Source organism: Adiantum capillus-veneris, chromosome 26 (assembly GCF_014529385.1).
Source record: "Adiantum capillus-veneris isolate H3 chromosome 26, ASM1452938v2, whole genome shotgun sequence".
Classification (NCBI taxonomy): Eukaryota; Viridiplantae; Streptophyta; class Polypodiopsida; order Polypodiales; family Pteridaceae; genus Adiantum; species Adiantum capillus-veneris.
Window position 1 is genome coordinate 24509536 of NC_140956.1, and position 26438 is coordinate 24535973.

Below are 26438 nucleotides of genomic sequence, written 5' to 3' on the forward strand. Positions count from 1 at the left end.
CGTTTGTGGTCTACTGTCTCTCTCTTCCTCTCTTACGCTTCCGCACAAGCGCACTCTCACCTCTCTCTCTCTCTCTCTCTCTCTCTCTCTCTCTCTCTCTCTCTCTCTCTTTGTTTTTTTTTTTGCAAATGGGGCTTTGCCCTTTGCATTACATAAATTCGACCATAGGTTAATATACAAGAAATATAGGAAAAATCCTAAGACATATACAATGAGATCATGGGAAAAAATCCCATAATAAACCACAGGATACATCTAGAAATAAAGATACTCGAATGTCACGTGACACATCCAACCCTATGTGTCTGTGGACAAGCTACAGCACGACAAGGGTTCAATCAGTCCAGTCAATCTAGATTAGAAGTGATCTGACACTTTTGTGAGTCTATTCGTAGACCGTGCATGCCCAGTCACTTAGTGTAGATGCATATCCTCTGGTTGCACATAGCATGATCATAAGCATCCACATCAGAATCCATCAAAATCCTCCAGGGGAATTTTCCAGTGCATTTAGCCTATTTTACCTATTTTTGACATTTTTCACTTATTATTTTAAGTGACTTTGGTTGGAAAGTAGGTAGGGCAAATTGACTAAGTTTGTATATAAGCAAACCTAGACTAGCACTAATTGGCAGAAGAGGCAGCAGGAGCTCTACCGCTCAACAGGCAACTTCTCAAGCAAGAACCCCTTGGTGGCGACTTTCCCTCCAAGAAGAGATCCCCCATGCTAGCGTTTTCCCTTCACATCAACCCTAGGGTTTTCATCAAGCCTCATCGCCATACAGTCCCTGCCTTTGGCGTTTTTCCTCCAATAATGCTCTGCAGCCCTTGTCACGTGACACATCCAACCCTATGTGTCCGTGGACAAGCTATAGCATGATCAGGGTTCAATCAGTCCAGTCAATCTAGATTTAGAAGTGATTTGGCACTTTTGTGAGTCTGTTCGCAAACCGTGCATGCCCAAACACTTAGTGTAGATGCATATCCTCTGGTTGCACACAGTATGATCATAAGCATTCCCATCAGAACCCATTAGAATCCTTCAGGGGAATTTTCCAGTGCATTTAGCCTATTTTACCTATTTTTGACATTTTTCACTTATTATTTTTAAGTGATTTTTGTTGGAAAGTAGGTAGGGCAAATTGAGTAAGTTTGTATATAAGCAAACCTAGACTAGCACTAATTGGCAAAAGAGGCAGCAGAAGCACCTTGCTCAACAGGCAACTTCTCGGCAAGACCCCCCCCCCCGGGCAGAAGACTTACCGTTTTCAGCCAAGGACAGCCAGCGTTTTTCTCCATTGCAGATCAACCCCAGCATTTTGCATTGCAGACCAACCCGGCGATAGCAAAACACAGCAGAAGCCTAGCATTTTTGCAGAAGCACAGAATTCAGCCCTAGCGTTTTTGATTTGCAGACCAACCTCACATTTTGCAGATTACCGCGACGGAACCTCAAGCAACACCAACATTTTCAGTTTTCAGACTTTAGACATCACAGAAGAACCCCCTAACCTCGCAGACTCTCACCTTCCCGCAGCAAATCCTCGCCACACGATCAGATTCCGCAAGAGATTCAGCCCAGAAAATGCAGATTTCAGCATCTACATTTTCAGCGCGTCGTCATCGCATCGTCGTCATCGACATCATCCCCGACAAAAGTGTCAGAATTCAGCAGATAAAGATTTGCAGATTTCAGCCCTTAGCGTTTTCAGTTTTTAGCTCGTCTCGTCATCGTCCTCATCATCGTCGACAGCGTCGGCAAGTCCGAGCATTGTAGAGATTTGTGCAATCATAAGTAGACTGCTCTCGCCATAGAGAGTGGGGCCTTCGGAGGAGGGTTTGACAACTTCTAGTGTCGTATTCTTCTCTCTCTATCTCTTAGTCTCATACACTTGCACGCACAGTGTCCATTCACTTTGTTTGTGATCTTGCACTCTCTCATTAAGAACGGAAGGTTCTCCCTTCCATAAGAACAAAAGGAACCTTGAGCACAGTTCGGAGCACTCGTCTTGAGCAAAGTTCAAACATTCATTCCGCTGCACCTAACATTGGTATCAAAGCTTTGGCAGTGTTTTGTATCACTCAAGGAAAGAACCACAAGAACCACATAATTTTTTTTGCTTGTTTCGGTTGCACGCAACCCAAGACCACTTGGGCGTGTCAATTCCTAATCATGTTTTTGAAGAGTGACAGGCAACCCAAGAAAGAAGGGCTTGTCCAGCCTCCCCTTGTGCCTCTTTTCACTCATTGAGAGCGCACCGTGCACTTAGCGGCCGGCCAATCAACGTGAGGTGGGAAAAAGCAACCTTGGTGTGAGCGCAAGGCCGCCAAGGGGTGCACCCGCGGAAAAGAGCAGAACTCGGGTAAAGAGAAGATCCTTCTCTAACACAGATTGCAAGCGAAAGAAGAACCTCAAGCACCTCAAGAAACCAAGACCACCAAGAACCCAAGTTCCTCGTGAACTTAAGAACCCACGACTTCAGAATGGTCATCACTCGAAGCGGAATGGATACTTCGCTTGGAGGTGATGCGCATGAGAGAGGCGAAGAAGAATTTTCCCCACCATGAGGTTTTTCCGACCCTCCCCCTTCCCCATCTACGCCATGGATTGCACTGACTCCTATGGAGGAGTTGGAGCATATGTTTATGAAAAGGAAGTTAGAACGCGTAGCAAGAAATGCAGAAAGAATGAGAGAAATGGAACGCAGACACGTAGAAAGAAAAGCAGAAAGATAGGCAGCCAAAGCAAGACAAGAACAGAGCGACCGACACATGCAAGAGTTCTTGCGACTCTTTTCTCAAGTTCAGGCACAGATGCAAGAGATTCGGAAAAAGGAGACTCTCAATCTCTTCTTCTCCAAAGCATGACACACAGGATTTACATGATGATAAGCATGATGATTTGAATGCCAATGATTTGCATGATGATTTGGATGACACTGACAAGCATGATGATTTGCATGATCAAGATGTGATTTCTCCCAAGCATGATGATTTGCATGAAGATGACGTGATTATTCACAAGGATGATGTGTTAGTTGATACTTTCTCTAGTGAAGCTAACCTCATTGCAGATTCGATCAGTCACGAAGAACCGATCTTGGCTCTCGAGCCTAGGTCCAAAGAACCCCCTCAAGAAGAACCGATCTTGGCTCTGGAGCCTAGGTCCAAAGAACCATTACAGGAAGTACTATGTGTTCGCATGATTCATACGCACGCATTGTACGAGTGTTTCATTCGTGATCGTTTCCTGTATTTTAGTCAGCGTCTTTATGTGATCTCTTTTCCTAGGCATGGCATATTGTACGTTGAGCACGTTTCACTCATGAATGAGCACGAATGTATGCGGATTGTTCATGAAAAGCTGAAAAGTATGCATTCAAGGAAGTCACATTCCATGTCTTTCCCTTGGCATGACACAGTTGTAGATAGAGCACATGAAAGTATGAGCACCAAGCATGGGCATTTCCGTTGTGAATTGCATAAGAGAAAGATTCGACCTCATTGTTTGCAAGTGTGTGGTGAACGGCTTAGCACTCCGTCCATTGGTTCATCTACATTTGTCACGTGACACATCCAACCCTATGTGTCCATGGACAAGCTACAGCATGATCAGGGTTCAATCAGTCCAGTCAAGTCTAGATTAGAAGTGATCTGGCACTTTTGTGAGTCTATTCGTAGACCGTGCATACCCAGTCACTTTATAGATGCATATCCTCTGGTTGCACACAGCATGATCATCAGTATTTCCTTCAGAATCCATCAGATTCAGTCAAGGGAATTTTCCAGTGCATTTAATCTATTTTCCCTATTTTTGGTAGTTTTCACTTATTATTTTTAAGTGACTTCCCAACAAAAGTAGGTAGGGCAATTTTGCTAAGTTAATATATAAGCAAACCCAAGTTAGCACTAAATGGCAAAAGAGGCAGCAGGAGCACCTTGCTCAACAGGCAACTTCTTAGCAAAACCCATCAGGAGGACCTAGCGTTTCCTCATCAAGACCAAGCTGGCGTTTTTTGCAGCAGACAGCCCTTGGCGATTTTGTAGCAGATCATCTAGCGTTTGCAGAACTCCAGATCCCTGGCGTTTTTGCATCCCTTCAGCACCTTCTCAATGCCCTGGCGTTTTCAGCCATGATCGCCAGCAGATCCCGGATAGGCAGTGTTTTTCACTAACGCTAGAGAGGCAGCCTGTGTTTTTGGTTTTCAGCCATAGCGACAGCAGAACAGCAGCATTTCCAGCCCTATTGGACAGCAGACAATACAGCCCTAGCTGGTTGCAGAAGACCCCCATTTTCAGCCCTCGAAAACGCAGCCAAAACAGTCATTTTCAGCCATCAAAACAGTCCCGAAATTCAGCAGTTAGAAGATCACAGATTTCAGCCCTAAAGTCGTCGTCGTCATCGGCATAGTCCCAAGTTGCATCAGTCCATTGCATCCGCATTGTACCACTTTGTGCAATCATAAGTAGACCACTCTCGCTGACGAGAGTGGGGCCTTCGGAGGAGGGTTTTACAACGTCTCTGGTGTCGTACCTCTCTTCTCTCTCTATCTCTCAGTCTCATACACTTGCACGCACAGTGTCCATTCACTTTGTTTGTGTTCTCTCTCTAAGAACGGAAGGCTCTCCCTTCCATAAGAACAAAAGGAACCTTGAGCATAGTTCGGAGCACTCATCTTGAGCAAAGCGCAAACAATCATTCCGCTGCACCTAACATTGGTATCAGAGCTTTGGCACTGTTCTATATCACTCAAGGAAAGAACCACAAGAACCACAAGATTTTTTTTGCTTGTTGCGGTCGCACGAACCCAAGTTCGCTTGGGCGTGTCGATTCCTAATCGTGTTTTGAAGAGTGACAGGAATCCCAGGAAAGAAGGGCTTGTCCAGCCTCCCCTTGTGTCTCTTTTCACTCATTGAGAGTGGACCGTGCACTTAGCAGCCGGCCAATCGACGTGAGATGGGAAAAAGCAACCTTAGTGTGAGCGCAAGGCTGCCAAGGGGTGCGCCCGCGGAAAAGAGTAGAACTCGGGTGAAGAGAAGATCCTTCTCAAACGCGATTTGCAAGTGAAAGAAAACCTCAAGAACCTCAAGAACTAAGACCCCCAAGAACCCAAGTTCCTTGTGAACTTAAGAACCCAAGTTCCTTGTGAACTTAAGAACCCAAGACCACAAGAACCCAAGATTGCAGAATGATCATCACTCGAAGCGGAATGGATACTTCGCTTGGAGGTGATGAGCATGAGAGAGGCGAAGAAGAATTTTCCCCACTAGAAGGTTTTTCTGACCCTTCCCCATCTACGTCAACGATTGCACTAACTCCTATGGAGGAGTTGGAGTTGTTGTTTATGGAACAGAATTTACAACGCGAAGCAAGAAATGCCGCAAGAATGGCACCCATAATGCGTGAGCGCGAGCAAGCACGCTTGGAAGCCAAAGAACGACAAGTCAAATTGGAGAAAGACAAGCAGAGAACAAAGCAAGACAAGCAGAGTATGACCGCGAGACCAAAGCAAGAATGCAAGAGATGTTGCGACTCTTTTCTCAAATGCAGGCACAGATTCAACAAGATCGGGAAAAGGAGACTCTCTCAGTCTCTTCTTCTCCAAAGCATGACACACAGGATTTGCATGATTGTGTGAAGCATGATGATGATTGGATTGACAATGCCTTGCATGATGTTTTGATTGACAATGATAAGCACAATGATTTGCTTGATGATTTGAATGACAAGCATGATGATTTGGATGACAAAGATAAGCATGATGATTTGAATGATATTGCTAAGCATGATGATTTGGATGCCAATGACAAGCATGATGATTTGCATGATCAAGATGTGATTTCTCACGAGCATGATGATTTACATGATCAAGATGTGATTTCTCACAAGCATGATGAGTTGCATGAAGATGATGTGATTGTTCACAAGGATGAGGTGTTAGTTGATGCTTTTTCTAGCGAAGCTAACCTCGTTGTAGATTCGATCAATCACGAAGAACAGATCTTGGCTTTCGAGTCGAGGTCCAAAGAACCCCACAAGACGAGTCGATCATTCAGGAAGAAGCGATCTTGGCTCTCGAGCCTAGGTCCAAAGAACCCTCACAGGAAGTATTATGTGTTCGCATGATTGATACGCACGCATTGTTCGAGTGTTTCATTCGTGATCGTTTCCTGTATTTTAGTCAACGTCTTTATGTGATCCCTTTTCCTAGGCATGACATATTGTATGTTGAGCACGTTTCATTCATGAATGAGCACGAATGTATGCGGATTTTTCATGAAAAGCTAAAAAGTTTGTATGTAAGGAAGTCACATTCCATGTCTCTTCCTTGGCATGACACAGTACCCGAAAGAGCACATGAAAGTGTGAGCACCAAGCATGCGCATTTCCGTTGTGAATTGCCATAGTTGATTACTCTAGATCAAAAGACAAAGATTCGATCTCATTGTTTGCATATGTTTGGTGAACGGTTTGTCACTCCGTCTATATGTTTACCTACGTTGCATACTGTAACAAACTGCTGACGTGTCAAAGCCTAAAGAATGGAGCCAACTTACAGATGCCGGCCGAGGGGCCTAAACCCTAAGAAGAACAAGCAACAGAAGAAGTGTCACAAAGTAATGACGTGGTTGCCCGAGTGCAGAAAACCCTAACCCTAATTTCTGCCAAAAACCCTAATTGCTGAAACCCTAATTGCTGAAACCCTAATTCTGGAAACCCTAATTCGAAAAAACCCTAACTGCTGAAACCCTAATTCTGAAAACCCTAACCCTAAACCTGCAAACCCTAATTCTGAAAACCCTAACCCTAAAACCTGCAAACCCTAATTCTGGAAACCCTAACCCTACAACTGCAACGGCATGGCTGATTTCCGAAAATTGCGCTGGCATGATGACATGGCAGGCTGTACAGATTTCCGTGATTTACGCTGGCAGCTTTTGGCGTTGCTTTTTGGCCAGAAGCTTTTGAGTTTGAAAGCTTTTCATGTAAACTGCTTTTTGGACCAGAAGCTTTTGATTTTGAAAGCTTTTCATGTAAATTGCTTTAAAGGCCGAGGGCCTTTAAATATGAGGCTAGGGCTCATTCTCTGGCATGCTTCCAGGAGAAGGTGCAGAGTCTGGAGTACCGGCTTGTACTGTGTTGATGCAATATAAAGAAATACCGAAAGGGGCGCCAAGGTTTGGGGCCAATACTCTCTGGGGTGGAATTCCGCCGCTCTGTGTCGCGTGTCATCTCTCTCTCTCTCTCTCTCTCTCTCTCTCTCTCTCTCTCTCTCTCTCTCTCTCTCTCTCTCTCTCAGTTCAGTTGTTAATGAAGTGCTAAAGGTCTGCTCAGTCTGTTCTTTTCTATTGGCACGTAGTGCCCGTCTTGTGACAGTGGTATCAGAGCATCAGGCATGTGCTTTTCTGAAAGCATACCGGTCCTACAAAAGAGGAGACAGAGCTATTGGAATTTGATTTGAGGGATCTTCGCCCTCCAACCCGGACTTATTAGCCACTCCCACCCTAACTTCATCACACATCGGGCGCGCTCCCGTCTTCACCGCAGTGTCTTACAGGGCATAAGCCAATTAAGATCACTTGCAAGAGAAGGATCCAGATTTGTTTAAAGTCACTGTTTTTTTTTTCTCGGAAGCAGTGCCATGCAGATGTTGATGTCTACAGCTACCAAGCAGCATACTCCAAGTACTTGGCAAGCTTTCAAGAAAATTTTTGCCCGAAGTTATATGGTTTCTGACATCTTCCTTCGGAGTGCAACTTCTGGCAGAGTGGGGTATCCTGAAATGCTTGCCATGGAAATCCTAGCACATTATATCTTGAAATTTCTCAACATCTCCCAATATATGTCTCTTCACGATCAGATGACCTTGGAGGTTCGGTCTGATTGCTATCTCTTGGGACTACCATCGCCGCTAAAGAAACACTGTTTGTCCAAGAGCTGATGGACCATGCTGTGCTCGGCTACGACCTCATGGAAGGAACCTAACCCTTTTTTTAATGCAGGTTTCAAGATGGAAAGTCAGTCGACTTTTCGAGCTCGACTGATGTCGAGATTGCTTTTTAAGTTTGAGTTTTGTTTGATCTTGTTTGGTGATCCTGTTTGGAATCTGTTTGAAATGGATGGTATCTGTTTTGAACCTGTTTTGGTGCCGATTTGAATTGTTTGACTCTGGTTTGATACTAGTTTCAATGACTGGTGATTTTACTTGAAACCGGCCCGTAGGGCGGTAGGCGTTGGCTTTCACCCGAAATTCTTTACTTTATACACACACACAGAGCACTTTGCAAAGAGAACTTGCGACGGGAGTTAACACTTGAATACACACACGGCTCCGAAGCTAGAATGCTCCGAGCAGACGCCGACAACCTGTAGGCCCCAAAATTGGCGTCCCTTTCGGTATTTCTTTATTCTTTAGGAGGGTAAATTACAAGGTAAGGTCCTGGGAATCCTTCACGTGTATCCACCTAGATACCATTTGATTTGGCCAAATTTCGGCAGCATAACAACCCCAAAACTTGCGCGAAACCAATTCCCCTGCTGGAACTCGCTTGCACTGTCGTATACCCTCTGATTCCTGTCCAAAAACAGTAAATTCAGCACGCTGTATTTACTGGTTTTTGCTCTGTTTTCAGCCCCAAACAGTCCCCTAACTGTCCTCTGCCAGTGGGGCACGATTCCCAATGGTCTTGGCGTCCGTATGGCTGAAAAACAGTGAATTTACAGCACATACACAGCGCTGATTTTGCACCTGTACGGTGAGGTTATGACCCTCACCAGTGCCTGCTTTGGAGCAGCAGCTAGCTACCCCTGTTCCTGCTCAAGGAGGCTCTTGCCTCAGCACAAAAGCATGAACCCACACAACTGTACATCAGTCAAATGAGGAGCCCTCTTGTGGGGCATCACATAACTGCACGTAGGGGAGAGAGAGAGCAGTGTGTAGTGTGCAGGGCATCACTCCTAGCACCACACTGTACATGAGAGGGAAAGGAAGCACTCCATAGCTCTTAACCTGTGACAGGTTGCAAATGAGGCCTCTCCCAGCTTAAAAATCAGCGCCCATTTTTCTGCAAGAGGAAAGTTCACGAAAAGTTGACACTTGGCGCATTTTCAAGCATTTTCCCGTTTCGGGTTTGCCGCTTAAAAATATCCTGACCGGTTGCCCAGTTGACTTCGCGGCAGAGTTATAAAATGTTCCCATAGTCATACCGGAGGTAATGACGCGAACACATTTCACGGCCCAAAATAGCAGTTCCCTAAATTTTAGGAGATGCTTCCGTTGGGCTCCCACTGGTCTTCTGACCATCTATCCTCATTGGGACTGCATCCAAAAATGCAATGTGGCCCAACTGTCGGATACTTTTTGTTAGTAGTCCCACCTTGACTTTACACCTTAATTGAGTTCACTTCCTAGTATCCACCAACTTGCTAAGTGCGACGGGGGGACCTATATGATCTTGCTCTGAGCCTAGACATCCTCTTACCATACGAATTCCAGTGCCGACCACTTCCCGTCTGCGGGTGAATCTACCGTTCACATTGGCCATACAATGTCCGACCGTTTGCTACTTCAAAAAGAGGGTCTCAAAACAAATAAAATAAACCCCATTGGAAAGAAACCAACAACCAAGGTTAGCAGTTGTCACATCACTGTGACATGGTTAATAACTGCCACGTCCTCGTGACATACCCCCAATACACGCCACTGATGATCTTGTGCTATTAACACTCTTTTTTCATCGCATGTATCCGCAAGAAAGGTCGTAACATACATAGATACAAATGACTTAATGAGGCCTTCATACTTTTGCCATTTCCATCTATGGCACTGAATTCATATGTACATTTGATGTACTAGCTCTATCATTACCCCTCCTTTGCACACGTTGGGTTGGGGCATAAGTAGGCTGTAACCCAAAGGCTTCAAGGTAAAGCTGCAATACATTTGGCGACTCTGACAGTTCATGCTCTTCCATCCACTTTGCATCCATAGGTGGATAGTTCTTGAACTTCACCAAATAACGTCTTGCAACTTGTCCTTTAACTTTTCTGTCCTTATGTGCCAAAACTTGCTCAGGTACCAGGATCTCATCAAGTTCCTCAACTTCTAGCTGATCCTCAACTGGCATATCTTCTGGCACATCACCCACGAAGGGTCTTAGAAGACTCACGTGAAACGCATTATGAATCTTCCACGCATCAGGCAATTTCAGCCTGTAAGCCACATCGCTAATCTTGTCAAGCACTTGAAAAGGCCCATAGTATCGCATGCTGAGCTTAGGAAACAGTCGTTCCTTGCCCTTCATCTTCTTTAACCTTGCCTTTTCGAACCTTAAGAGAACCCAATCACCAAGTGATAGTAACAATTCACGACGGTGACGATCAGCAGCCTTTTTCTGTTTTGCCTGAGTCTTCTCCAAGGCAACTTTAATCTTCTTATACATCTCATCCATGTTCTCAACATATCGATCTACCTCAAAGATCTTGTCCTTTGTGTGCAAAATGGGAGGAACCTTTTTGCCGCCTTCAACAATTTCAAAAGGTGCTTTGCCAGTAGACGAATGCACCGTATTATTGTACGCATACTCAAGCATAGGCAAATACTGTTCCCACTTGCCCTTATTATCTGACACATAGCATTTCAGCAGATCTAAGACAGTAGAATTGGCCTCTTCTGACTGTCCATCAGTTCGTGGATGAAACGAAGACGAGAACTTGAGCGTAGTACCCATGTTCTCAAACAATCCTCTCCAGAACAAACTGGTCATGCGAGGATCACGATCACTGATAATCGATTGTGGCATACCATGGTACTTAAACACATTGTACATGAACAAGCGTGCCATCTGATCAGATTTTATCTTCTTCCTGACAGGGATAAAATGGGCCTGCTTGCTGAACCTGCAGATAATGGTCCATATACCATCATTCCCTGTTGGCGTTCTTGGAAGATCAAAGATAAAGTCCATAGCAATGCTTTCCCATGGCTTATCCGGAATCGGGAGTGGTTGTAACAACCCTGGTGCCTTTTGCCTGTCAAACTTGACCTTTTGGCAAACTATGCATGCTCGCACAAAGGCACCCACATCTCTCCTCAAGGTAGGCCAATAGAAGAACGTCTCTACCGCTTTAACTGTTGCATCAATGCCACGATGCCCTGCATACGGTGGGACATGACTCTCTTCCATGACCTTATGTCGCAGTGGCCTAGTGACACAAAGTCTGCCATGCATCATCATAAAACCATCTCTGAGGAGGTAGTGCTCGTGATGTTGCCCCTCTTGTAACTGTTCAAAGATCCTTGCAAAATCTTCATCAGCAGTATACTGTTCCTTCATGTCATCTAACTCATGATGATAAGGAATTGACACAGCTGAAATTTGTGGCTTTCTTGATAACGCATCAGCCACAACATTCTTCTTGCCTTCCACATGCATAATCTGGAAGTGGAACATGGAAAGAATGTTTGCCCATCGCATATGCTTTTCGGATAACTTTGACTGTGTCAAGAAGTATCGCAAGGTCTGATGATCTGTTTGGACAACAAAATCAACACCTAAGAGGTAGTGCTTCCAGCTAGAAAGCGCATGAATCACGGCCAAGAGCTCTTTCTCATAGACTTGCATAGTCCTCTCTGGCCCTTGCAAAATTCGGCTTTCATAAGCTACTACCCGTCCATCTTGCATTAGCACTGCTCCGATGCTACTGCCACACGCGTCACACTGGACCACAAATGACTTCCTGAGATCTGGCAAAACAATAACTGGATCAGAAGTCAACTTTTCCTTCCTTCATGTCATCTAACTCATGATGATAAGGAATTGACACAGCTGAAATTTGTGGCTTTCTTGATAACGCATCAGCCACAACATTCTTCTTGCCTTCCACATGCATAATCTGGAAGTGGAACATGGAAAGAATGTTTGCCCATCGCATATGCTTTTCGGATAACTTTGACTGTGTCAAGAAGTATCGCAAGGTCTGATGATCTGTTTGGACAACAAAATCAACACCTAAGAGGTAGTGCTTCCAGCTAGAAAGCGCATGAATCACGGCCAAGAGCTCTTTCTCATAGACTTGCATAGTCCTCTCTGGCCCTTGCAAAATTCGGCTTTCATAAGCTACTACCCGTCCATCTTGCATTAGCACTGCTCCGATGCTACTGCCACACGCGTCACACTGGACCACAAATGACTTCCTGAGATCTGGCAAAACAATAACTGGATCAGAAGTCAACTTTTCCTTCCTTCATGTCATCTAACTCATGATGATAAGGAATTGACACAGCTGAAATTTGTGGCTTTCTTGATAACGCATCAGCCACAACATTCTTCTTGCCTTCCACATGCATAATCTGGAAGTGGAACATGGAAAGAATGTTTGCCCATCGCATATGCTTTTCGGATAACTTTGACTGTGTCAAGAAGTATCGCAAGGTCTGATGATCTGTTTGGACAACAAAATCAACACCTAAGAGGTAGTGCTTCCAGCTAGAAAGCGCATGAATCACGGCCAAGAGCTCTTTCTCATAGACTTGCATAGTCCTCTCTGGCCCTTGCAAAATTCGGCTTTCATAAGCTACTACCCGTCCATCTTGCATTAGCACTGCTCCGATGCTACTGCCACACGCGTCACACTGGACCACAAATGACTTCCTGAGATCTGGCAAAACAATAACTGGATCAGAAGTCAACTTTTCCTTCCTTCATGTCATCTAACTCATGATGATAAGGAATTGACACAGCTGAAATTTGTGGCTTTCTTGATAACGCATCAGCCACAACATTCTTCTTGCCTTCCACATGCATAATCTGGAAGTGGAACATGGAAAGAATGTTTGCCCATCGCATATGCTTTTCGGATAACTTTGACTGTGTCAAGAAGTATCGCAAGGTCTGATGATCTGTTTGGACAACAAAATCAACACCTAAGAGGTAGTGCTTCCAGCTAGAAAGCGCATGAATCACGGCCAAGAGCTCTTTCTCATAGACTTGCATAGTCCTCTCTGGCCCTTGCAAAATTCGGCTTTCATAAGCTACTACCCGTCCATCTTGCATTAGCACTGCTCCGATGCTACTGCCACACGCGTCACACTGGACCACAAATGACTTCCTGAGATCTGGCAAAACAATAACTGGATCAGAAGTCAACTTTTCCTTTAAGAGACTAAAAGCTGAAATCTCTTTTTGGGTCCATCTGAAAGTGACCTCTTTCTTTTGCAATGCGTGAAGAGGCGATGCTATCTCTGCAAAATTTCTGATAAACCTTCTATAGTAGGAACACAATCCCAAGAAGCTTCTGACATCATGCACAGTTTTCAAGTCTGGCCATGTCTTGATAGCTTCGACCTTTGCGGGATCCATTCTAACACCATCCTTTGAGACTATGTGGCCCAGAAAGTGGATCTCTTCGAGGAAGAATTCACTTTTCTTAGGATTGACAAGTAACCTGTGACTGCGCAGCTCTTCGAACACAATGGTCAAGTGACGCCTATGCTCCTCTTCATTCTTCGAATACACAATCATGTCATCGAAGAATGTTCCAACAAACTGTTGATGCGAGCGGAAAATCCGGTCCATCATTCTGTTGAACGTGGCAGGAGCATTTGTTAGCCCAAACGGCATCACTAGAAACTCATAAAGACCAAATGTCGTTCTAAACGCAGTCTTGTGCACATCCTCTGGCCTTATACGAATCTGATGGTACCCACTCTTAAGGTCTATCCTGCTGAAAATTGCAGCACCCTCTAAACGATCGAGAATATCATCAATGCGAGGAATAGGAAACCTATTCTTGATGGTATTCTTATTCAACGCACGGTAATCAATACACATGCGCCATGAGCCATCCTTCTTCTGCACTAGGAGCACTAGGGAGCAAAAAGGTGAAGAACTAGGCTGGATAAGCCCCTTCTCTAATAACTCCTCAATTTGGCCCATAATCTCTTTCTGCTGCGCCGCACTAACCCTGTAGGGAGGTCTATTTGGTAGCCTACACCCTGGCACCAAATCTATCCGATGGTCCTCAGGTCTCTCTGGCGGCAATTGCGACGGTAATGAATCAGAAAAACAGTCACTAAACTTTTGCAAAAATGCTGACCTTCCTTTATCTAACACAAATAAATTTGACTGATCCCTATCTGAGACATCACGTGCAAAAATAAAGTACACAAAAAGATGATTCTTTATTGCAGAAGCAAATACAATAGGGACTGACTCTCCTTTAAGCTTTACATCCAAGATGTGAGTTTTGCCCCTATGCTGTACAGTGATCTTTTTGTTGTAGGCATCCAAGACTCCATGCATTCGGAACATCCACAGGATCCCCAACAAGGCGTCACAACCTTCCAACGGCATGATGTAAAACTCTTCAGTGTCCACATACGACTGAATATGCAGACGTAGTTTTCCAATGATGGGAGTAACACACTCTGAGTGGCCAGGACATGCCAACCCTGCCTCTGCGGTGTACCCCATCTCTTCAGCTCTGATGCCGAGCTTCATAGCTAACTCTGGTGAGATAAAGTTGACTTTGGCACCTGGATCAAAGAAGATGAGTGCCGTCTGATCCCTAACTTTACCCCATGCCCTGCATAACTCACTGGCATCTGTGCTGGGCCTGTCACCCACCATGTCTGGCACTAAACCTGCCGTGGGTTGGAAAAAGCAACCTTGGTGTGAGCGCAAGGCCGCCAAGGGGTGCGCCCGCGGAAAAGAGAAGAACTCGGATGAAGAGAAGATCCTTCTCAAACACGGTGTGCAAGCGAAAGAAAACCTCAAAAACCTCAAGAACCTCAAGAACCTCAAGATCCTCAAGAACCCAAGAACCCAAGAACCCAAGACCCACAAGCACCCAAGTTCCTCGTAAACTTAAGAACCAAAGATCATAGTGCATGGTCCTCACCCGAAGCGGAATGGATACTTCGCATACAGGTGATGAGCATGGGAGTGGCGACAAAGAGCTTTCCACACCAGGAGGCTTTCCCGACCCTCCCCCTTCCCCATCTACGCCATGAGTTGTACCAAATTTTATGGAGGTGATAGTCAAGTCGATGATGGAGACGATGGCACAACAACAAGAAACGAATCAAGTTGCGTTGGCACAACTAGAAAGAAAAGCAGAACGACAGAAATCCAAGGACAGCGAGCGCGAAGCACGCAACGAAAGAATTGCCATAACAAGAAGCGACTCGCATTGCCTTGGAACGCGAGCGCGATGAACGAGAAGAAAGAAAAGCACAAAGACAGGAAGAAGCTGAAGCAAGGCGAGCGGCCTTGGAGGTCGAGCGTGAGGCTCAAAGAGATCTCCGCACTCAAGAATTGGTTCGACAAGTACTTGCCTCGAAGTCCGAACCAACCAAAGATCGTGGGAGTTCCTCAAGTGGCGCAAGCCACGATGCAGACTCCAACAACCCAGTCACAGAGAAGTTGACTTTCAGTAAGTATGATGTTAAGATGGATGCTACGGTTATTCATTCTTGGTTGCATCAATTTAATACTTATTTTGCGACAACTAAGAAAACAGGAAATAGCAAGGTTTTGACGGCAGCTATGTACCTTGCCGGTGATGCCATCAATTGGTACCACGCATGGCAAGAGGCACACTTAGCAGCGCACCTAGAGGAAGCCGATAAATTCACACCCCTTTCCTTCAAGTGGGCGGATTTCCAAGACAAGCTCAAGGCGCGGTTTATGCCACCTCAGTACCTCGCACGATCGAAGGACGATTGGTGCGCTCTCAAGCAAAATGGTATGCCAGTTATGTCTTTTTCTAATCGTGTTTTGCAGCTAGGTACCCAATTACGCAAGTCGGATGATGAACGCAAAGAGGCATTCCTTTTTGGATTAAACAACTATATCAAGTTTGATGTAGAAGTCTTCGACCCAATCAATCTCAACAAGACGGTAGCAATTGCTCTCGCACAGGAGATGAAGCACAACAAGGGAAAGCCTAAGGGGAACAAGACTTCCACAAGTACCTCGCAGACTTCTCAGAACGGTAAGAACGGTAAGAATGGTAAGAATGATAACTCTTCTAACCAATCTTCCAACAATCTCTCAGAAAAAAATTCTTCCAATGAAACTAAGGGTAAGGCTAACACAATTGCTAAACCTAAGCTTACTCCAGATGAAAAGGTAGCACAAGGAATTTTAGGAGGATACATCACGTCGGAAGAGCAAAGCACTTATTCTAAGGAAGGTCGTTGTTTTCATTGTCACATTAAGGGTCACATAAAAAGAACATGTCCTAAGCTTGAATCGAATGAATCAAATAATCCACAGAACCCACTTCCTCTCTCAATGCAATTAGTAATAATACGAGTATACCCCAAGTTTCTCATGACCCTCCCATTGATGATTCTCTCATTAAATGTTATGGTTATATGTTATGGTCATATGACGGGGTAGCGTTTTGTCATACTGTTTGACCCAGGTAGTATGCATGATGTGATCAATCCCTCTCTTGTTGAGAGTCCGCCTAGAGATTAGTCAGAAATCACCTCTTGAGGTCTCTGGCTTTGTGGTATAAACTCTCTCATCACGCAAGAGTGTCTTTGTGTGTTATTTACAATTCAACAAACTTCTTTCCGTAGAAAATTTGTTGTCTCTCCTCTCTCAGACCCCGTTCGATAAGGCCCAAGTGCCTAGGACTAATAAAACAAAGCAGAATCCACACATACACACATAAATAACCCTGCGTAGGGAATTGTTGACATGGCGCCAGCTATACGAACTTCTTGTAATCTGCATTGACAAGCTGTCCGATCGTCCGCGTTTTGCGTTGCAGGCTGCTGACATGGCATCAATACGGATTTCCGCATTTTACGCGCTGATAGCTGTTGAAGACCAGATGCTTTTTGACTTAAAGCTTTTCATTGTGAACTGCTTTTCAAGGCCTTGGGCCTTTAAATGGAAGGGTCTCTGGTTACCTTGCACGAGCAAGAGAAGAGCAGAACAAAGCTCATTATCTCTGTTGTACTAAGTTCAACCAATATAAAGAAATACCGAATGGGACATCAAGGTTTGAAACCAATGCTAGAACTCCGCTACTCCCTTCTCGTGTGTCGTGTATCTCTTTCAACTCGCTGTTATTTGAAGTACTAAACATGGCCCGTGTTGCCCTCCCGTTACAGAAACACTATGGAAAGGATGGTAGCCCCCCTTATAGATGGCACGGATGTCTAGAGCTGTACTGAACACATGAATGGTATGCCAAAGATAGAACCCATCTGCCTCAACATGTCTGGCAGCCAAAATTGTGCAGGTAACTCTGGAAAAGCTATTTTTACACAATACTTCGGGACTTAACATCTATTCTCAAATGTAGTTAGTGTCAAATCCTCGTACCACAGATGCAGAAAAACCAATCTGCCATTGAAGCCAAGAGAAGTGCAGCTAACGACCTTAGAGGCAAGGTCCTTTAATGAGAATATAACAATGAAAGTACCTTTGCTAAGTAAGATGATGTCATCCACTTTGCCTCACCTGAACTTGGCACTGAGTGTGTGCTCATGAGGCGAAGATAGACGAAGTGTAAGTGGAGTGTGTCAGATTTGTGTGACAGGTTGCACTGTGACATCAACAAGAGACCACATTGGCAAGGCATCACGTCAACTGCACGGCTTGTCTCTGGGCGACAATGGCGCAAATAATTCCAATCATTAAGATTTTTTGCCTCGGCGGACGGGATTCTCATGGGTACCATAACCCCGCATGCAACCCACATAGAACCCCTATTGCCCATCTAGATGAGCAAAGCAAGAGCTTGCCATTCACCATTCCTGATATTCTTAAATCCACGCAAAAGAATTTGAAAAAGCTCACCAGCCACTCTTTATGCCCTTGAAAACCATCCAGATTGAGCTTTTTGACTGCGATCATCATCCCCTGGCCATGTCGAGTGGGCCGAAACGTTTTTTCATCAATGTAACCCTTGAATACAGAATTTAAGCCTCCCTCACCAACAAAATTACTGGGGGAAAAATTTGAGGTGCATGATTTCAAATCGGTGAAGGAAAATGTACGCGTTGTCTGTCCAGAAAGACTTCTGCTCTGCTTGGGTGACGATACTGCAAAATAGAAATATAGAAAAGCTCGGCCATACACCATAATGAAGGTTTGGGGATACAACATCTGTGTATGATGGTCTAGGTCCTAGCATTTCTACTGCTAGAGTTGTTTTGCCCACTGCTGAGCAAAGAAGCTTGATGTCAAAACAATTCATCGGACAACACTTTGATTGCATTCATTAGCCTATAGTAACAATGCATGATGGGAGAAAGACTACACCTATAGCATAAGATTTTCTTTTGCACCTATGTGTGTAAACCATACACGCAGTTTCACACACACATGCATCTCCTACACATCATGTATACATACTCTAAACCCAATAGACTCTAGGAAAGCAAGAAAATCTATGTCTCACGCACTTGCATGTCAAGACATACAACAAGCACATCATGCGTACACACTTACACATGCATGTCCACACATAAATACAAACAATCAGCAATTGCTTTCATCACTTGCCTGCGCTCCGATTGCCGCCACCATGGGCAGAGCTCCCCACATTTGCTTGGGTGCCAAGACAAGTCCCCATTCAAAGAAGCAGCTGCGGGAATAGTCTGCCAGAATGTTTAAAGAACTAGCTATACAAATGATGGGATCCAAACTTTGAATTACGGCTGGCTATGCTGCATTACAGGCAACCACGACAGGCAACTACGAAACAACCAATTGAGCAAAGTGCGGAGTTGCGGGCGAAGAGAAGAAGCTGTGTAGCTATGGCGAACGGTGTAGGACACAGAAATTGCCATAGACAATGTGTAAGAATCTCAACGTCTTTAAGCCAGGTTGAACCCTTGACTATCTTTATGGTCTGCTTCTGAGAAGCCACAAAAACGCGCACAAGTCTGTTGTCCAGAGTCCAGACATGAGGGCAATGGGGCCCTGCCACTCGATAGGGGCGGTTGAACATTGTTGGCCTAAGAGCATGGTCACGCGAGGCTTAGTTCTCACTAAGCTTCGACAGCTACTGACAGCAGCGCAGAGCGTCCACCGCCGGCACAGCAGCTAGAGAGAGAAAGGGCAAGGCGCAGGTGAGAGAGAGAATTGACCGGGAGTACACAATTTTGTGACTATGCCTAAATAGGCACTAGCTCGCGCGACCCGCCTACCGGCGGGTCTCGCTCGCTCTTACCACAGGTACATGTATATTGTGTGTATATGTCTATTTCTATACATCTCCAATTCATGCTCTACCACTGTACAATGTTGCCTACTGTCAATTGAGCAACTTGGCGATGGATGCCAGCTCAGACACAATTGGACATCCTCAATACAGGGCGGGTGTGGGTGATTGCCATGCTGATGAATGATGGGTAGCGAACAAATTGAATATTTATCGAATACAAACATATGTACACCACACTTGGCATACATATGACCAGCAAGTTGTTGACATATTTTTTCCTTTATCCGCTACTTTCTGGGCTTGCTTTGTTTGTGTACTTGCAATGATCAATGCATCCCAGAAGACCACATCTTGAATAGGTAGTTCATCTAGAAAAAGTTTCCCAAATTTAACACTTGTGTCGACTCAAGATGTAAGCACATGTCATCATATTTGGAGAGAGACCTCACTAAACATACATTCACTTACGTCAAATCCCTTGGCTATTTCCACATGCCTTCTAGATGTGAGCATGGGTGATCATATTTCAAAACAAACCTAGTGCCACATGCCTTCTAGATGCATGGTATCACATTTAGAGAGGCCCCCCGTTTTGCATCCAATGAAAAAAACATAGATTAGCTTCCTTGCCTACCCATTTCGGAAGCTCTTCAACAACTTGGAAAGAATCCTCACCATACAATTGTTGAAGACATAACAACCCACTATTTCGTGGCCTTGTTCTTGTTTGCATACCTTACAATGGTGAATGTATTCCAAGAGACCACATCCCAAATAGGAAGCTCATGAAAACAAATACACCACATTTGGCAAACCTGCAGACCAAAGAGCAGAGTTCTCAAAAAGAAGAAGAGTGGAAAGATGGTAATTGTTGCAGGGATGAAGTCACCGTGGCGGCTGGGCTTCCCAGGCTTACCTGCACTCCTTGGGTCCCTGTGTTGCCGCCGCCTCCTTAGTCAGCCTCACAACCCTATTTCTGTGCGGATCGTTTTTTCCCACTCTCCTCCTTGAGTTTGAGCAACATGCGAAGCAAGGCCCACATTACTTGCTTCGTCCACGACTGGCTCCACACACATTTGTTAGTTATCGGCTTTGGGTTGATCGGGTGGCTCGTACCCTCCAACATCCCAACAATCAATGGCCAGAGCCTAGTTGGTCTCTTCTTCAATAGCATTGGCCCCGATCTTGCGCACTTGCTTACATGCCCTGCTCTCACATCCCCCTTCTAATTGTGGATGGCCACCTGGCACATTGGCCTCTTCATTGTTCTGCTTCTTGGATTCAAGGGCTGCAAGGACGGCTACTTCTGAACGTAGGGGTCTTGCCTCTCTCTCTCTCTCTCTCTCTCTCTCTCTCTCTCTCTCTCTCTCTCTCTCTCTCTCTCTCTCTCTCTCTCTCTCTCTCTCTACGCAACTTACACCTGAAAGCTTGGCTACCTTCCTAACTTTTTGTTGAGCAAGGCATTCCCAGTATTAAATGCTCACTTGTTGAGAACCTCACATAACATGCAAGGTTAAAGAAGATTGTTGATGTTTATCACAAGGCCAGTGGTCGTAGGAGACCAAGGAGTAGGAGAACTAAGTAGCGCATTGGAGGCTTGTAGCAGCACTACCGTAGAGAGTGGGGTCTATGTACCTCCCTCCCGCAAATCAATGATCACTTAGTGCGCATGCTTAGAGATACAACTTGATTTCTGCTATGAGCCCGCAACTTAAAGGTCCAACTCAATTATCTCTTCCTATTGAATTGCAGGTAGCCACCAACGGGCTGCCTCTAGAAGCATAAGCAGTCATCTTGGCATGCGGGCATGCTTGCTATCGTGGAGGGTGTTGTGTACGTGGAGGCCTTTGACTGCGAGGGGGTGCGCAAGATGACGGGGACCAAGGGCTTGTATATGGAGAGCAATAAGCTAAGAGGGTGGATGTTGTGTGGTTGCATGCATTTGCAGCCACATGGACATCCACCCTTGCCTTTTAATATAGAACAGAGATACATAAGAATATAAGATAAGATTGTAGATCAAATATGTCCTCTCTTTATCCCGTCGTCTCCCTTTCTACTTAATTCCACATCCTCCAACCCCTTCACTCTCCTCTCCCGTATCTATTTTGGTTGGATTGTTCAAGATTTTCTAATCTTTATTTCTTTTTGACAATCGAGATTTGTTTCCGAGTGCTTAGCATGTAATTTGTCACAAATTCCCTCGCAAAAAAAAAAAAAATGAAGCAATTCATCTCCAAAGCTTACATAACCAAATCAAATTCTAGATTTAGCATCTTGTATTGATAGACAATTAGTCTTTTTATGAAAAGCTACAAATTTTTTAATCTTTGGAGAAATATAATCTCACAACCAGGGGTATTTTGGTACTTTTCCTTTACACTTATTCTCTCTCTCTCTCTCTCTCTCTCTCTCTCTCTCTCTCTCTCTCTCTCTCACACACACACACACACACACACACACAAATTCTGCACACTGTGTGCAAGGCTTGTCCACATCAATATAATTGCATGATGTGTTCAAGAAAAGGGTACGTAAGGCTGAAGTGTGGAGAGGAGACTTTTTGTGTCTTCTCGATAGTGGAGGTTATGGCGGACCAACTCAAACGCATTCTACCAAGAAGAAGGCAGTGTTGCTGCCAGTGTTTATGCTTGCTGTGAGCACCATGGATGCCATATCCGCAGAGGCCAAGCTGGTGCGGTGAAATGCTCAAGAAGATAAATATACCCTGAAGGTAGATGCAGGAGAGAGAGAGACCGAAGATGGCATCTCCCCACCCCAAGCCGATTTTTCTACTAAAGGGTTGGGGTCCTTCACAACGTGATTAGTAGAAATAACAATGGAACGCTGCTTGAGAGAGAGAGAGAGAGAGAGAGAGAGAGAGAGAGAGAGAGAGAGAGAGAGAGAGAGAGAGAGAGAGAGAGAGAGAGAGAGAGAGAGAGAGAGAGAGAGAGACCCTAGAAAGCAGCTACTTTGCAGTCTTTAATGAGAGAAAGATGGGTAACATTGGAATGCTGCTTGAGAGAGAGAGAGAGAGACTGGACGCAGCCTAAACTATCCTGAGAGGAGCCATGAAAGATGGGTCCCGTTGGCCTCTTGGGCGTTGGCAAGAAAATGGGCATCGACCAGTCATCATTTCTGTGAGTGCTCCAGGAACCGCTGATTCTGATTACGCTTCACTAGAAAAACCATGGAATTTCATCACATGCACAACCTTGTGCCCTTGCACCACATGGCAAGCCGGAATTCCTTTCTGCTTAATAGAGAGTATAGATAGTTGGCGTACTAAGCCGGTGAGAAGCTTTGAAAAGCTGCCATGCGTAAGGGCCTGTCGGTTGATCTACGGAGAACTAAGCCTCGCGTGACCATAGCCTAAGCCAACTTTGTCCAATAAAGCCTCACGCTCCTCCTGGTTGCCCACCCTTGGAACTAAGTCCCATATTAAATTTGGGGTGGAGTAATGGGATCGACGGTCCGGGTTGAGGGGCAGGATCTCGAGGCGCACTAAACACGGTCGCACAAAAAACGAGGCACAGTAAACTCGGCCAACAGGAAAAACGAGGCGCGCTGCTGGGTTTTGAACCGGTGGCCTTGCAGTCCAAGTTGAGGGTCGCATGGGCTAACCACCTCACCCACGCGCGCATCATGTATGCCTAGTCGTTTTTATGGCCTTATAATGTGAGGTGATATGCATTTTCCAGGCTGTCCAGGTTTAGTTTTTGAGTTGATTGTTGCGGCTGCGATCTCCTTTGCTTTCGCGCGTGAACTTCTCCGCCTTTGATCCCATTACCTCCCCCTCTTAATATGGGTGTTACTTAGTCCTGAGGGTTGCCCGCTGCCCACATATCTTACGTCGGATATTGAACCTCATCCTACGGTCAATAAGCATCTCAGAAGCCTTTCATATGCCAATGTTTGCTCGATTTTCAATTTCGTTGCATGCTCTTCCAACTCTCTAGCTTTTTGCATACAATTTATAGTTGAGGCTTTGCCAAAAGCTAGCACCTATGATCAGGTTGCGGCGATTACTTGCGAGGCTCTTGCAATCAAATAGTCACACACATCTGCAATGGCCAGTATACTTGCAGCATTATCATTCAGCATCGACAAGTAGAGTTGAATTAATGAAGCAAAATATAGCTCGCTTGGTCCAGCTTCACCCAAGCTATTGGTGGTTTTGATGAAAACGGGTAGACTTTTGTGCCAATGCTATGCCAATTAATGAGATATTGAAGCTTCTTGATAATGATCTTTGACATGTAGCAGAACTAGATGAAGGGGACCATGATCACTTGGCATTTTTCATCACTTGCGTTTTCAACTCCGCACTACCGTGTTCGCTTATCATCGCTGGTGTTTGTCAAAGCCTATAAAATTCACTTGGAGCTTATCATTGCCAATACGGACCTATAGACCTACAAGTAACGAACCTGCCCTGTTGTCCCCTACCTACAAGTGGAAGCTTTTTGCTTCAGAGTCGCTCTGCTACAATGAACTCTGCTTTTCAGTACCATTGTTTAAAAAATCTACAAGTCATGAACCTACCCTTTTGTCCCCTACCTACAAGTGGAAGCTTTTTGCTTCAGAGTCGCTTTGCTACTTTGCTACAATGAACTCTGCTTTTCAGTACCATTGTTAGAAAACTCTACAAGTCATGAACCTACGACATTTTGTCCCCTACCTATAAGTGGAAGCTTTCCACTTAAGAGTCGCTCTGCTAAAACGAACTTTGCTTTTCAGTACCATTGTTAAAAAACTCTCTATTGACGTTCAACAGAAAAGCTCCTTGTTGACATAGTTAGCGTGCAAACGAGAAGGAAAATGAGTGCCTCTATAGCCTTGCATGAGTCACACCGTCGGAAGGAAGAACTATTGCACCGCCGAAAATACTTGTGATAAACACATGTAGAGATTTATTGAAGAACCCTTCAAGCATGGAACAAACTCAAAGTTAGGATAAATAGAGGACATCATGACGAAGCTCGTCTCATGAAGATGTCCATAGAGTATCCATAGACAAAAAACAAATGAAAGATGAAAGAGTTATGGCCGCTCGAACATAGGGGTATACTCGTTCTTGTTGAAAAATGAGCTCTCTTGAAGTTGTGCAGGTGTTACAGCTATTAAAATGGGGGCTTTCTTATCTTTTATCCCCAAGAATTTTCTCTCTCTTCTTAGCCGACAAGGCTCTCTATCAAGGCATCTTTTAGTTGGTTCATTTTAGGCCTTTTTTGGGCAAAAAATGAGGTGTCTGTGACCCTTTGACCAAGGAATGGGGTGGGGGCAAATTGGCCGGGGACCAAAAGGTGGAGCCAAGTGCCTGTCCAACTGAGTGTGTATTCAAAAAATGCGCTACGTCTCTCCCCATGAGCCCACGAGCCCCTCCATGGCAAGCCTTGAGAGCCTCTCACCAAGTGATACACCCATAATGGGCTCCCTCTTTAGGCTATATACCCCCACCTTCCACTTTTCCCTTCCCATGTGGGATAATCCCCCCGCCACATGGCACTTCCTCCTCAAGCTTCCCAACTCCCTCATGCCCAAAAATTTCCAGATTTTTCCCAAAGCATGAGAACTTTTCAGACAATTTCCCCCAAGCATAACTTGCTGCTCCGTCACCGAATGACACACCGTAACACACGGCTTGGAGCCCGAGTCCTCGGCTATTTTTAGAATTCTTAAACCTCAGCATTGCTAATTCCAATCGTGAAGTTGGCCCAGTTGCCCTTGTCGCATGCACCCGCAATCACCTTCTAAGTTGAGACCGCTCACTTCGGATGCTCACGATTCGAGATGTACAAGTCCGATTCACGAGCTATAAAGCATGGCTGAAAATACTTATTAAAAACCATCTTGTGGAGACTTGAACAACTCAAAACATCAGCACCCAAGCCTGGCAAAATCTAACCTTTGTACATGAATTTTTACATGGTCACTTCCAAGACTTACAAGGCTATCTACACATATATACACGAGGCTAGTGGACAAGCTTTTTGGCATGACTTAGTGACTTTATGCTCATCAAAAAAATGCATGACAACGTGGTTTCTAGAACAACAACAAACGTGCATCATTGATCAACACAACAACGGGGGTATAACCTTGCTTTCATAGGACGTTAAAATTCTCTTATCCTTGTTCTCTTTCTATCTCTCTGTCTCTAACTACCTTAGTGTATGCAACATTAATTAGCAACTATGATACGACAGCAGGATACAACAATGATGAGATGTTTAATTGGTTTAGATTAATGATATTTATCACCTTCCAGCTTCAGTAGGCAATACAAACTACGTATATCTACAGCCAGTGGATAAGGTCATTAGCAACCAGATAGTGCCAAAGAGTATGACAAGACGCTTTCAGAAAGGTTTGTCATCCAGTTCCCAATCTCCATGTCTATGTGTCTGCTTGGATGGCACATACAATCTGCGAGGCAGGGCACGACTTCTGTTTCTTATTATTTCTGGGGAGACACAGTGTCGACTCTCCACCGTACTACTATATGGCACATTTGCATGACGCGCACTTTATTCTCTCAATTTCCCTTGTTTGCTAAAAACATGATGAGAACTCTAATTTTCCAAATGCTTTTTTGATGCTTTGCAGAGCAGGTCTACTTTTCGCTACACGTTTTCAGCTTCAGCAGGCGATACAAACTACGTATATCTACAATCATCGATAAGGTCATCAGAAACAAGATACTGCCAAAGAGTACCGCATGATGCTTTCAAAAAGTTTTGTCATCCAATACCCAATCTCCATGTCTATGCGTCTGCTTGGACGGCACATACAATCTAGGGGGTAGGGCACGGCTTCTGTTTCTTATTATTTCTAGAGAGACACAGTGCCGACTCTCCACCATACTATTGTATGGTACGTTTGCATGACACACACTTCTTGTCCTTGCTTTCCCTCGTTGCTAAAAACTTGATGAGAATTCTAATTTTCCAAATTCTTTTTTGATGCTTTGCAAAGCAGGTCTGCTTTTCCTTGCACGCTTTGAAGGAACTATACCAAAAAAGCGTGTTGGTATAGTTTCAATGTACTCTCTCACTAATGCTTTCTACTGCATTCATCAGCCTCTACCATGAGCATATTAAAAACCTCCATATATGTCAACTCTGTCTGTGTCTCTACGGAACATACCTCCTCTAGCTCTGTCTACACAAAGTCTGACAACACCTGCTGTGTCTCACTAGAGCACTGCCACCCTATCTCTGTCTCTACAGAGTCTACTGGC

The 26438-nt window shown here is 44.8% G+C and overlaps 1 protein-coding gene and 1 pseudogene across 1 annotated transcript in view; one reads left to right on the forward strand and one right to left on the reverse strand.

Annotated features, from left to right (window-relative positions):
* LOC147423136 (putative serine/threonine-protein kinase PBL11) overlaps positions 1 to 19096 on the reverse strand; it is a 28737-nt gene extending 9641 nt beyond the window's left edge. Inside the window, exons 1-2 of the mRNA XM_086501003.1 lie at positions 18532 to 19096; positions 17824 to 18068 (exon numbers count right to left, since the gene is read on the reverse strand). Of these exons, the coding sequence (XP_086357129.1) occupies positions 17824 to 18068; positions 18532 to 18601 (315 nt within the window). The 5' untranslated portion in view covers positions 18602 to 19096. The remainder of the gene's footprint in view (positions 1 to 17823; positions 18069 to 18531) is intronic.
* Positions 19097 to 19308: 212 nt separating this feature from the next.
* Positions 19309 to 20505, forward strand: LOC147423137 (photosystem I subunit O pseudogene; annotated as a pseudogene).
* Positions 20506 to 26438: the final 5933 nt, after the last annotated feature.